The 14,705-nt window shown below is 39.5% G+C and overlaps 1 protein-coding gene across 1 annotated transcript; it reads right to left on the bottom strand.

Moving 5' to 3' along the window:
* Nucleotides 1-2,227: 2,227 nt before the first annotated feature.
* Nucleotides 2,228-14,677, bottom strand: LOC146500522 (cystathionine beta-synthase-like). Its single transcript, XM_085135087.1, has 15 exons — nt 13,573-14,677; nt 10,603-10,891; nt 9,720-9,826; nt 7,961-8,095; nt 7,789-7,868; nt 7,509-7,713; nt 6,935-7,026; nt 6,667-6,786; nt 6,505-6,589; nt 6,311-6,416; nt 4,912-4,989; nt 4,670-4,804; nt 3,728-3,836; nt 3,542-3,626; nt 2,228-3,227 (listed from the first exon to the last, which is right to left on the bottom strand). Exons 2-15 carry the CDS (start codon nt 10,887-10,889, stop codon nt 3,103-3,105), a joined length of 1,749 nt encoding a protein of 582 aa, XP_084991213.1. The 5' UTR covers nt 10,890-10,891; nt 13,573-14,677; the 3' UTR covers nt 2,228-3,102.
* Nucleotides 14,678-14,705: the final 28 nt, after the last annotated feature.

Genomic DNA, 14,705 nt, shown 5'->3' with positions numbered 1-14,705 from the left:
TTACCTGCTAGGGTAAATGGTCGGCAGCTCCCGCACCTGTCCAAAAGAATTATACACTCCAACTGCAGAAGTGAAAATCCTCAATGGTCGAAAAATTGCAATTTACATCCAACTCTGGCTACGATGGTTCAAATTTTCTTAGCAAGTTTTTAGTCTAGAACACATGGTAAACCACTATCACACAGCTCAGGCCTGCTCGGGCTCAGTTGAAAGTCCGTTTGGTTTAGTTCAAACTTGTTCAGACCACATGTGCCAGTCATCTACGGGGTTTCCCACTGGTTCCCAACTTGACTCAAAAACTCTGCTCAAAAGTTGATAATCTTTGTTATGCTGTCTAGAAAATCTTAGTTAGGACATGTCGGATTATAATATTATTTTATGCCATGTTAGACCCCTAATTAAAGATTGTGAATTATTATGTAGTTTTAGTTTGCATTATGCTCCTGAATTAGAAGAAGGTGATAACTATTACATTTGGTAAACTGATTTGCATTATATTAGACTGCTGATTTATTGTGAATGAATGATATTGTTTTATGATGCATTATACTGCTGAGTTATAAGAAATACTGTTCCAGAAAGTCATCGCCTTATTTGTCTGGTTAGAAGAGAACAGAGCATACTGCCCCATCTCAGCAGGAGCAGATAAACAGGGAGCCAAGGTCGTAGCTTAGGCGCTGTGTGAGAGAAAGAATGTGAATGTTTAGGCTTTTATGATTAGGTGGGAGCCACTAGAGGCTATAAGAGTTTGATCAAGGCTCCACCATTTTGAGATCTGATGCTGTCTGCTGTATGGTGTCCATCTCCCACGCGTGTGTTCATTAAATCATCGTTTGACTTGACCCGGCCGGACCAGTGTGGTTATTTTTGGTTTTCCTCCTGTATCCATCCTCAATATTTGAATCCGTAACAGACAACAATGAAAGAAATTTGTTGGGTAGACAAGCTTTTTTAGGTTGTAAATGGAAAGTTTTATTTCTAAGTCAGTTTAATTTAAAAACTTTAATAAAATCAACAATTGCTAGTTATCGTTTTTACAGTGTAGGGACCCAACATTTTTGCTTAATCTTCAGAATAAATATAATGACAATTTCATTCACTTTGTAAACCATGGAATATGATTACATACTTTATTTTGTGAATTAAATCATATACTGCACTACTGAAAACACTGAACACAAAAAAACAACAACATAAAAGTACTAAAAATACACAGCACAGATGTACTTCCGCATTTTAAAGGTGACCCAGGTGAGGAAACCACACCCAACTCTCCACTGGCTGATACAGGTAGCTAAATCAGCTTAGCTAAAAACTTACTAAAACATTTACTCACCAAGACCATGAGAAAGTAGTTGGACATTATCAAGCTGGCACCACAATCACTTTTTTTTTCACTCCTGTGTTGTTGCATTCCAGCTCAAACGGAGTGGGCGGGACTTGTTTCCTCCCTCCAAAAGAATTTCAGTATATGCCCCAGGGGAATCCAAACTTCAATAGTACACAAATTAACCTAATATCTGGAGTTCTAAATCAGAATGTAAAATAAGACACACAGAGGGCTGCTTCTAGTTGGCTACACTGTAATAACATTGTAACAAGTAAACTCTGCTTTCCACTGATAGCACACAGGTGAGTCCTAGTTTCAGCATAACCGCAGCCTGGAGATAAAAACAGGAATAAACATGTTTCTCTAACTTTGTACTGAAATGCTGAACTCCTACTAACTGCAGTTAAAAGAGTGGTGTGCAATAACATTTACAGAAAGGCATGGAGTGACGCCCACCGCCATACACATGAACGAAAATATCTTCCTCCGCTGTTCAGAAATTCAAGATAAATTGAATCAGATTAAAACATATCATTTGCACTCCCTGTCTGCAGAAAAACACAAGCCACTCACCTTTGTGCTGGTAGTGTGTCAAAAACTGATTTCCAGTATTTGCCATAAAAATGATTGTTGGAATTTAAAGTTATAAATGATTGCTGGCATCTAAGATATGCCAAACATATAATATCAAGTCGTTTTGACTCAGCGATAACACTCCTATTAGCAATGAAATTTTTGTGTATTCACTGTTATATTTCCTTTTAATTTTAATGAATCACCAACATTAAAAATGTTTTTTAAAAATCCAAATTCTGTGAACACACTGAGAGACCAAAAAGAACTAGATTGATTATACTGCAGTTGCAATAAGGCAGAGTCATAAAAATGTTTGCAAAACAGGTTATTTCTTTATTTTCTATATAACCTCATCATAAACCTTGTTCACTACAGTCTAATTACAATGTAAGTAACTATTAGACATAAAAAGCACACGAGAACAGCAGAAATCATTGTTTGGCTTTTTTGGCACAACACCAACAACATCTGATACGTCCTATTGGTGCTGTTTCTGCATCATCATCATAATATTGGTCCATGATCAACATTGTAACTGACCAATAACATTGTCATGGTGTTATATGCTTTGCATTGTGAGGGACACAGAAGAAACAAAATATGCCTCTGTTTATATCAAACTGTCTTCTGGACATAATTGTATCTATATTCATTTATACAACATAATAAACTATTTTATCAACGTAGTTTTCTCTTAGTCAAATTTAGGTTATGTTGGTTTGCTAGTTTTTAAATGTATAAACTAACTTCTTGGCTAATGCTAAGTGACTTACAGGGAGCAAATAAAGCAAATTGATAAAAACATGTACAAAAAAGAAAAAGCACTAAACACAGAGGCACCACACTTAAAAAAGACATTATGTGTGGCAGGAATAAAATGCAAAGAATAGAAATATTTTACTGTATTGTAAGAGAAAAGAGTCAGTTCCAGAAAGATGATGGTAACATCCCTCTAGAAAAAACTAAGTTGCCCTTTAACTGGAGATTTTTCACTTAATACAAGATGCACAGTGTTAAAAAAAGAACAAAAATAGCTATGAATGGTGCTTTACAACTTCTCTGTCCTCTCTGGAGCTCTATTATTATTATCATCATCATTATTATTATGATTATTTCAGTGACACTACAGGTGATCGTTTGCTGTCTCTCAATGAACAGGAAGTAAAATCAACCTTAAACAGGACACAGTCACTGGGTTACACCGCCTGACTTTGATGGTTGCAGTCCTGCCCCTCGTGTGTGGTGATGTAGGAGAGAAGGTCAATCACTGTCACGACGGCAAATAAAATCTCCCTCTGGAGGGCCGACCCATCAACCCCGTCTGCACAGAGACACAAAACTGCTGTTAAACACAGAAGACTGTTGTGGTTTGTTTACTGCACAGGCTCATGAATAAAGTTTCCCATGTCGTCCACAAATACAGGTTTTAGCTCAATTATGGAAAGAAAGAGCCATATGTGAACATGATCCAAGAGAATGCAAATGTGTGATTATAAATCAGTGTCTTTGGGTGTCATAACCAAAATGAAGCTTTATGAATGACATTTATCAACCACACAATAAACAGCTCATTATAAAAATGATCTGCACATAAATGTTCTGTATAAACACTATTTAGGAAATGGATTTTCTCACATTGCGTTTGATTGTGAACCACCAGAGCAAAGTTATCAGTTTTGAGGATATGGGAAAGCTTCCCCAGGTTGTCTGTCAGGTGCACCTGAAAGCACAAGTGGAGGAAGATTAAACATTTTAAACGTGTAAAAATGTTCATTATGTCATCAAAGGTCACCATGAAGAGCTCTGCACTCTCTGACTGACCTGTTTGAAGGCTTTGAGGAGCACCGCGCTGACAGCAGCTGAAAGTTCAACCTTCCCCGCCAACAGAGAGGACAGAATGGTTTCCAGAGTCACCATTCCTAGGATGGCCCTGTGGAAATACATAAAAACCCACAAACTCCCAAAAGACTCAGGTGAGGAGAAGACTAACCCATCGTGTCTCTGTCTGCTTATGTCAACCAAATGTCAAGATTAAAAAATAGGTAACCAAACTGGATGATTAATCAATGTCGTTTTTAACTAGAGTTTATCTTGAGACGAGATCCAACTTATATGGTTGGTTACACACTCAAATAAGGATACCTCACATGGGGATTTACACTGGTGGGACAGGGTTGTAATGTGTGTGTATATACCCATCAGACGTCCAGCTGCCCACACACGTCTTTAAACTACATCCCTGCAAAGTTTAACATCTCTGACAACAAGTGAGGTGGTAACACTGCTGGAAGTGTTAATAAAAGCATAAATAATCACTGAGGTTTTAAAAGCTGTGGGAAATACAAGCTCCACATGTTCATATTATTTATCTTTAAAAATATTTCAGTTGGGTAGTTATATAAAGATGAAAATAAGACAAAAAGATTAGACAAGACAAAGGTCACGGACAAAGTGTTAGAATCTTTTCCTGACACTGTGATGTCATCCCGAAATTCAATTTCCACCATCAACTCGAGAACAGAGCCACGTTTCAGTGTGAAATCTGAGATCAAAGTACAACCTGTGGAACATCTGCCGAGCATTTAGCTGCTCTGCATGAGCGATGATGACGATACAGAGGATGAGATCTGTTTCTCTGAAATCTCCATGGAGACCACTGTTTGTGTTTATGCTGGAAGTTCCTGTCCTCTTCCTGTTTATACAAGGTCATATCCAAACAGAACATTCATAATACTAACCTGATATAGAGAAGAATAGACATACCCTGACTCAGTGACGACTGGTGCCTGATCCAGTGAGTTCTCCTTTAGGATCTCAATGGTTTTCTGGCAGGACACAGAATGTGTGATGGTGAGGGGGGCAGACAGGTGTAGACGCTGAACAGCCCGGTTCCACCACCTGCAAGACAGAAAAATGAAGGTTTTAACACCAATCTGCCCCGTCATACCTCCTCTGAGGGGTATAAGCTATAGCTGATTTGCGGATTTTTGTTGTCCTTTTTTTACCAGGGTTTTGGGTCCATTTGAGCGTCAAAGCAGATAAAGCCTTTCTCACACATCCACTGATCCCTCAGGAACTTTGACCTGCAGGTAGATACGGGTGAATTTGAAGAAGTCTGCTGAAGTTCAGCCAGACTTCCACCTAAAACACATCTGACTCTAGACAATCTGTTATTTATCAGCTGCATCACTGCTTTACGTCAGTTTTTCTTTTTTTAATGCTGACAGCTTTATTGTGGGATTTATTGATTAGGGATAGGACATGGCTGTAAAAGAAAGAAAGAAAGAAAGAAAGAAAGAAAGAAAGAAAGAAAGAAAGAAAGAAAGAAAGAAAGAAAGAAAGAAAGAAAGAAAGAAAGCATCCTAGTTGAAACACATGTGTCTCTTCCTCTCTCATTTCCTGTCACTGCTGTTCTGTCCTTAATAATGGGAAAAAACATCCACACAAAGGGTTTCAAAAGAAAGTGCTTTTATGTTAAATTCTTGTCTAACTAATGGCTGGTGGGAGCAACATGATTACTGCTTTTAGCCAGACATAGATCAGAGGAAGAGAGTGCAACTCTTTCAAACCATGAAGATCTCTAAACTGATTTAATCATTTCTACACACATTTACACATTTTTGAGGACAAAGCTAAAAACTATTGGATGGTCTGTGCTTAAATTTGGTACATATGTTCATTCACTGGCTTTTAAAGATTTTATTAAAATGTTCTTTTTAAAGGGGGAAAGATTATAAAGCATACATCTTTAATTATCTAAAAAAAAAAACAAGAATGGAAGCAGAAATTTTTAATACATTTTCTCTCTAATCCACACAGGATCAAAAGTATACGTACAAGCCCCTGGCCCAAAATCAGCAGCTTCAAGTTCAACTGAAAAGAGCAGCTGCCCCACATAGACAAGCCAAATGCCTTCTGAAGAAACGTTTTATGATCAGAAGGGACAAAAACTGAGCTATTCGGCCAGTAACAAGAGGAGTATTTGTAGAAATAAAGCTTTCACAACAAAGAACATTATAGCATCTGTCCATGCTCAAGGGTGTTTTGTGCCCAGTAGTGTGTATGGATGCACAAATAATGAAGGAGGAAAACTACCTCTAAATTCTGAAACGTTACAACAAATTAACAGCTAGATAAACTTGACCTGATAAAACCTGGACACATTAAGGTGTTCCAGCAGGACACAAACACACATCCAAACTGGTTTTGGAATGGAAATAACAAGCTTGTGAAATGACCATCGAAAAGTCCTAACGTCAACCCTATTTAAAAAGTATTAATGTTCATGGGCATGATGAGTGCATGTAAACGTCTGCCCACAACTGTATTTTTTAAGGCATGAAGGCCTGTGAGCACTCCAGACTCTCACTGGATTCAAAGTGTATCTGCCATTGTGTCTCGTACATGTAGTTGCGGACAGAGTCAGGCAGGATGACCACACAGCGCTGCCCCTCCTCCAGCTGCTGAGCCATCTTCAAAGCTGCTGCCATCGCTGAGCCAGAGCTGCCACCTTCAGCAAAACAGGCAAATCGATCATTTAGAGCGAACTGAGGAAGAGGTTGCTCATAACATACCACAACTCACTGATATGAACTTACCGCACAAAAGACCCTCCTCTCTGATCAGTTTGCGGGACATAAGGAACGTTTCTGTGTCAGTTGATTTGTACCAAATATCCACAATCTGTGCAGATTCAACAGAGACGGGCGTTTAGCAAAAATACTCACTGTACAAATGTGCATGTTAACAAAAATACTCACAGATCTGTCCAGTACTGTGGGGATGAAGTCATATCCAATACCTTCCACTTCAAATGGAACCTTTTCACTTTTCTCCTCTGAGCCAACCAGAACAGAGCCTTCAGGATCCACACCGACTATCTAAAAAACAGATGAGAACTGAGGTAAGAGGCTCCAAACGGTGCAGGGTTGGAGCTGCCAATACATGGATTGCTTCACTGATTAATATAAATCTCAGTAAAACAAAACTTTTATTCCAGATTCTAGATAAGTGGGTTGGGAATCTCGCCTTGACATTTGGACATCTTTCCTTTAACTTTCGAGCAACACCAGTGAGTGTGCCGCCCGTGCCGGCTCCGGCCACCAACATGTCCAATTTACCTAAAAACAGAAACACATTTTCTTTTCCAAACTACAAAATATATATATTTTTGGGATTCAAATAAACACCTGTTCCATGAGGATTCGCAGTTACAGGAAAAACTATATACGCCTTCCTTCATTCATGTCAGTTTGACATATAGATCTAAGTTCCCGGAAATATAAAACACACACCGTAAAACTGTAGGCAAATCATCACTTGTTACAACTAAGGTCTGCAAAAGATCATCTCTGTTTGCACAAGACAAATCTTGCGCTACAGCAGCAGAAGACCACACTGGGTGTCACTGACAGGAGTGAATGGGAAACTTCTGCTGCCACATTCGAACGGTAAGGTCAAAATTTGGCATAAAAGATAAGATCATCTTGTGTTAATGGTTCAAGGTGGTGGTGGTTTAATGGTGTGGGGGGTCATTTCTTGAAAAAAATTCAACTTCAAGCTAGAAGATGCATCAAAAATCAGAGTTTCTATCAGCTCGAACCATCGCACTGCTCCAGTATCTCCTCAGCCGTGGTGTCGTAGTGAGCCAGGGGGTTGCTTGCATTGCGATACTGGTCGAGGATGTGCGAGTTGGGGATCTCGTTCTTCAGACGCCAGGCCGTACGTATATGAGACTCTGGTGAATCAAAAGCTGCAGCTGTGGGTGTGCAGACAATTTCTGCCCCGAGAGCTTGCAGGACATGCACCTAGGACACAGGAGAGGATGAGACTTCAATAGATTCCTCACATTGAAAAGAAGAAGAAGAAACAGAGCTACTTACCTTCTCCATGCTCATCTTCTCAGGCATCACAATGATGCAATGGTAGCCTTTTACTGCAGCTATGAGGGCGAGGCCAATACCTGCACAAAGAGCAAGATTTATATAAATGACCGTTTTCCTTCATTATATAGTTATAATACAGCCGTCAGCTCATTCGTTCAAACTGATGTACCCGTGTTTCCAGAGGTGGGCTCAATGATGGTGTCTCCTGGTTTAAGGACCCCGGCTCTCTCGGCATCCTCCACCATGCGCAGGGCGATCCTGTCTTTCACACTGCCTCCTGCATTGAAGAACTCACACTTGGCCACTAAACACAGTCACCCGTTAAAAACAAAAAAAGATATAATGCATCAGGGAGTGTTCAAAGTTAATCCAAAAGGTTTGCATGACAAATTGAATATGCATTGTAAATAACTAGGACTGAACCAGTGCAGAGAGAAGAATAATAGTTAATCTATTAACCTTTATCAGGTCACTGACGACCCATCTATGGTTGGTAATTTGAGAGGAAACATCTTAAAGCTTTTGAAATAAAACCTCTATATAAAACTCTAAACTTAGATGGCTCCCTAATCACCCGCTAAAAGGTTAACAAGTATGAAAAGCATGCTTCTGTCATCTGTAACTAGATTCTGGTTCCCACGAGAATCTAGTTTTTACTTTGCCTTTATTTGTCCTGCTGAAAGTGCGTGTCTATGTCAGTCCACGTCTTTTATTTCCACAGAGAACAGTTCATGTCAGATCTCCCTCTGTAATCCTGACTGACTGTGTTTGAAGTAATTATGGAAATTCAGTTTGTGGAGTGTGAGACCTGGATCTGCTCTTTTGCAAACTCATAGCAACACAGGGATAATGACATGCCTGCCAGCTACTACATCAGCAACAACATGTTGTTAAGGTACCGGAACAAATATAAACTCTATTATTTCTCAAGTTTAGAGCTGCATTTTATTTGCAAAGGTTTTCTTTTTACTCTGTTGGATGACAGAACAAAGAGTCCTTCAGTCTCACCTCTCCATCCAGGGGAGCGAGCTGCCCCCTCATACAAGAAAACAACAGTTGCACAGTGAAAAAACATAAGGCCACCAGCTACATGATACTTCAACGCTCCCTTTTTAACAGCTGAGCAGGAAGCCAAGAGGACACAGTGGGATCAACAGCCCTAGCTTAAACAACGGCACCTCTTCCACTTGGATGCATCAACTTAACAACATATCCCCTAAAAGACGTTCTTTTACACAAATATGGTAAGCCAGGTGAGATTTCACTCTGTAATCTGCTGCTGCTCAGCTACAGTCTCATCCAAGCAGGGGGTTTTTTCACCCCACTAAACACAGTAAACTTATCAGCTTTCTCGCTGCTTAGGAGGGAGAACAATAAAGCTGCTGTTAGGACATTTAAAGCATCTTCTATCCTGAAAATAAGAAGACTGCACTCCTGCTCATTTTCTTGCAAGGACATATCAGCGTCATTTTGGGGTGAGCGAAGGGGACTATTCAGAGAGAAAACTTATCATTTCACATCCATAAATATCCATAAACCCATATCTTTTGGATTAAAGTTGTAGCTTTGCAGTACAAGCACATGGATAGCAGTCAGGTTAAGGATCATGTTATTTATTAATTAAGGTTAATGTCATGTTTATATTCTAAAAGGTTAATTCTGTTTAAATGTGTTTGTATAGTACTAAAACTTGTGTGAACCTTTCTCTAAGTTTCCTTTTCCTTTCTTTTTTACTTATTTATTTAATTAGCTTACCCTGTTGTGTAATATTCAAGCCTCTGCTTTTACAAGCAAACTTTCAATTAGACTTATTTACTTGAATGCAGAATAATAATAATAAAGATTTTGCAAACCCGTAAGCAAAAATAAGTCTTCTTTTTTTAAATCATCTTCTTACTTTTACATAATTTGTCACATCTTTTACTCACAGATATCACACTTGAGCCCAAACTCTTTGGGGATTTTGTTCAAGCAAACCAGAGGTGTGTGTCCAATTTTCTCAAGGATGCTGGAGAGGATGCCGGAGGGCTTGGTGCTGTAATGTAAGAGATAACACACACTAGGAGATACCATACAGGATTTCATGTTTATTATATCTGATGAGAGTTTAACCAAAATTAGTGGAATTGTCAGAAATATCATCACAACATACACTCACTGGGCAATTTGTTAGGTACACCTTGCTAGCACTGGGTTGGTTTTTAAAACTGGCTTGAAAACCAACCCGGGAAACATTCCTCAGAGATTTTGGTCCATGTCGACATGATACTATCACACAATTCAATCACCTCACAAAGATTTTCTTTTGGATTGAGATGTGGTGACCTGTGAGCTGAGATCATCTGAGCTTTACAAACACTAAAGAGGGCAAAGTGTCAAAAAAAAAAAACAAACCCTGTACACCAATCCACCAACACAAAGTGCCAGAACCACTGATACATGTGATACATGGCAAGATGGAGCCATGTTTTCGTATTGTTTACATCAAATTCTAACCCTGCCGTCTGAATGTGGTGGAAAAACATCATTTTCCCTCATTCTGATGCTTTGTTTGATCTTAAGCAGGTCATCTAGATCGTGTTTACATGCACTGAGTTGCTGCCATGTGATTGGCGGTTTACATATTTGCATTAACCAGCAGTTGAACAAGTGTACCTAATAAAGTGACACATCAGTGTATGTGGGACATCTGTTTGTCAAATCAGAATTAAATATTGCTGGTGACTCAACTCTGCTGCAAAGAGTGAAGTGGACAGAGTCACTAGTTTTATTTAAAGACACAGCGACCTCTTTATTTCTCCAGACTCTTACCGTGCTGAGTGGCTATGAGGCGACTCTGACATGGGCAGACCCAGCTTCCAAGTACATCTGCTGGGCAAATCAGGAGGGATCCACTTCGTCTCATCGGGAGTCTCGTCTGTGTTCTCCAGCTGACTCTCAGTGAATGATTCATCCTTATCTTCACCATCAGCAGATAACCTGTCACAACTGTTCACAGCTGCTGTAGCACAAGTGACTTCTGCATTTGTTGGGTTAGCTGCAGATGTGCAAGGAGAAGGAACTTCTTCCAAGGATGCAGCACCAGAAACAGAGGGCATGGCTGCAGTGGGATGAGACATATATTATCATCAAGCTGTATTTTTTATTTTATCTAACCATGCATTAATTCAAAGACAACTAGCATTAAACAGTTGAGTTGATATCCTATAATTATAATTTTAAGAATTTGTTGCTTCTTCTGTCTCTGTCTCCACATTCCATTTATCCAACTTTGTCTTTGGACAGTGGGAGAAAACCACACTGGTACAGTCTGGCCACCTACACTTCAGACAGACAGGCCCAAGCAAGCCAGCAGGCTTGAACCTAAACTGTGTTGCTGTGAGGCAGCAGCAAGGACCCCCACAAAATATGTGTGTGGTACAATTTATTTATATGGGGGGGGGGGGGGGGGGGGGGGTCCTGGGTCAGGACTGTTTGGGTTTTGTTTGACAGCTATGTTCCAGGCGGCAGCGTTACGGTTGCCATGGTTACAGGGTGATGCTCTCTGCCACTGTGTGTTTCCTGGGTGAGAGAGCGCCTTTTTGTTGTTGTTGTTGTTGTGCTAAGCTACAGAATACTACAGGCCCATAGCCCTAAAGAATGTAGCCTCATGGGCAGTGTAGTCCGTGCTGCAGGGAGAATGGACATGTGTCTTTGAGCGCGAGGAGGGAGAAAAAGGAAGTAGAAAAGTACGAGCTGTCATCGAGCAAAAATTTAAATATTTAACCACTGCAGCCAAGAAGAGTGCCTGACAAGCCCAGTTGTAAGTAAGCTATTAAGACTCAATTGTACACTGTGTTCCTGTTTTCCTCCAAAACAATAAGTTCCATTGGAGCAGCCTTTCAACGCCTCTCTCTGTCTCTCACAAGCAAAGTTGACCCAGACAACAATGTAAAGCTAGTTTTCCTCTATGAGCCCAACATGGAACCCTACCTATTAGCCAGAGGTCCCTTTACTAAAGTTCGGAGCCGAGGACCTTCAGTAACAGTAATAAATCACAGCAATAGTACATTCATGCAGTTGTAAAAAGCATGATAATATATTAAGTAATCCAAAGTATTCAGAATACGTTACTCTCATTGAGTAACGTAATGGAATACATTACAAAATACATTTTCGGGCATGTATTCTGTAATCTGTAGTGGAATACATTTTAAAAGTAACCTTCCCAACACTGTCCACAGTGCAGTGCTTTACACATCTGGCTAACAAGCAAAAGCACATTTTTGCTCCAGAATCAAAATCAAAACATGAATATGAATTGGAAAAATTATGATAGACATTCTCCCCGATGGGCATTTGCTTCAGTAAACAACAAATCGATTTATTTAATAATTTAAAAAGTGATAGCCATTCCTCGTTTCACATTATGCAACTTCAGTTTTTAGGAATTACAAGCTAGACAATTAATAGATAAAAGGCCTTTAAATTTAATAGTGTCAAATATAGTTAAGTATGTTCATGTTTTCTCCCGACATAACAATACCTCACGACTAGCATAAAATAACAACGTTGTAATAACGTCGTAACATCTCAGCAGGTAAACTTGGGCTCTGTTTTCCTGATAACGCGCAAGTGAGTTCAGGAAAGCCTGGAAATAAGAACAAAAACAGTCTTTCCCCAGCTGTGCACCAGAGTACTGAATCTCCGCTGTGTTTAAAGCCATTCATATTGAGCGACACGAAAAGGGCAGTGCACTCACCTGTGTGCCGGACATGAACCCCTGCAGCTGTCTGATGGACACCTGAGTTCTCTGCGCTTTATTTTCAGGTCCCCATCCGCCAATCAGCGCACAGTGATTGGTCTTGCCCCTGAGCATTTATGTCCAATAGCATGCAGCGTGGACGCAATGAATGTTCAGCGATCACAGGATGTTTTTTATAGAACTGTTTTTACTTCAAGATGTATCTATATTTTCTACCGTTACTATCCAAACATACAAAGATGTCTCTCACACAGCAGGGTTTAGCAGTGGGCTTTCAGTTTCACGATTATGTGGTTTTGACTGTTACAAAGAAGCCATTTCTGAGAACTTTCATATAGTTTATATATAACTTCAAATGAACGTGTTTTTAATCTGTAATTTTACATCTATACAGATGTTAAGCCTCTGAAAATGGGGCATTCCTAATTTAAATGAATTTAAAGGTCCGGGCTTCAACCGCATAATGATTGTTTGATTTAAAATTACAAAAACTGCCACTCTCCTAAAATATATTGTGGCGTGAAGAATATATACTACGTTTCTGGCATCATTGCTGTTCACAGTGTTGCTGATGGGCATCCTCAAAAAAAAAAAAAAAATCAGAGAATCTGGAGAAAGTTTTGTTTGAAAATCTGTAGTGGATTCCCGTGATGTTTGGGTCTTTGAAATGCATTAAAAGCAGACATGGAAATCATGCCTCCCCTCCTCTTCAGGGAAGGCCTTGCGTATTTCAGCAAGACAATGCTAAACTTCATACAGCATCTATACAACAAGCATGGCTTCACAGTAGAAGAGTCCACGTGTTGAACTGACCTACCTGCAGTTCAGTCCTTTCACCAAATGAAAACATCTGGAGCATTATGAAAAATAATGATGACGAATACAACAAAGAAGACCCGGGACTGTCGAGCAACTTATCCTCTATGAAACAACAATGGAACAACAGTCCTCTCCCAAAAGTCCAGCATCTAGGTCCTGGACAACGAAGCTAGCTCGGCACATTCGGTGATATCTTCACATTATCTGAATCAACTTACCTGTAACCTGCACAAATCAAATCAATGAGCGGCCACACGAGGCTGGTTATCAACTCGATAGATTAACCCTGGGTTTCCCTGCGCGTTCACAAGAAAGGGGTGGCGTTGGCAGAATCTGACCAATCACAAGCGGTGCGACTGACTTCAGAGAGATAAAACTATATTATAAGAGGTTAGACGCACGGGGAAGAAGGTTAATAGAATTCAATATTGTTGAAATTACAACTCCATCGTAAAGTCGCGTTATGCTTTTAGGGAATATAATAAATATATATTTTTAAATCTTTATGCATTTGTTGTTTAAAGCGGAACAAAATCCAGAATCTGCGCAAATTTGAGGTCAGCAAACACAAATAAATGCCCTATTTTTACATCGTGTATTTATAGAGCGATAATACTGTAAAATTATTTTCCAGAGAGCTGATTGGTCAGTAGGGTGATCTCTAATCTTAAAATTACAACCGGCTTCAGAGCAGGTTATGGTCACAGCATAGGTTTCCATGGAGATATTCCTCCTTTAAGAAGTGAACCACCTTCAATGTGCAGGAAACGCAGAGTTAATCCTGAAATTAGCTGGATAAGACAAAAGTGCTTCATAGTATGGGCCTCTGGTCTCAGTTCCCCACGGAAGAGGATTAGGGCCAACAAAAAAACAAAACAAAAACATGGGCACATCTTTTCTTTTTTTCTCCTTTTCCAGATTAAAGTCAGAATTCTGACTTTTTTCTCAGAATTCTGGAAAAGAAGAAAAAGGACATACCCATGTTTTTCCCCTCGGTGGCCCTAATCCACAGCTGTAGTTTAAACATTCAGTTCTATGTTCTACTGTGAATAACAAACAAACAAATGTTCTCATGAGATTCGCAAATCATTGCATTGTTTTTATTTACATTTTACACAGCCGGATATCGTTTTATCCGCCTATGAAACAAAGGCGAATAAATGATCCAATTTCTGTCTACAGCCTATATGAGATATAAAATCTTGAATCACATGTAATAGAAATGGAAGTAACTATGGCAGCAGAAATGAGTGGGCAAAAAAATCCTGTTTTTAAAATTTTTAAACTAAGAAATTATCCTGGATCATGAACTTCTTCATGACTAAGTTCAACAACACTACATGTGAGGAAT

The sequence above is a fragment of the Neolamprologus multifasciatus genome, chromosome 16 (assembly GCF_963576455.1).
Source record: "Neolamprologus multifasciatus chromosome 16, fNeoMul1.2, whole genome shotgun sequence".
Lineage (NCBI taxonomy): Eukaryota > Metazoa > Chordata > Actinopteri > Cichliformes > Cichlidae > Neolamprologus > Neolamprologus multifasciatus.
This window is presented reverse-complemented; position numbering and strand designations above follow the sequence as displayed.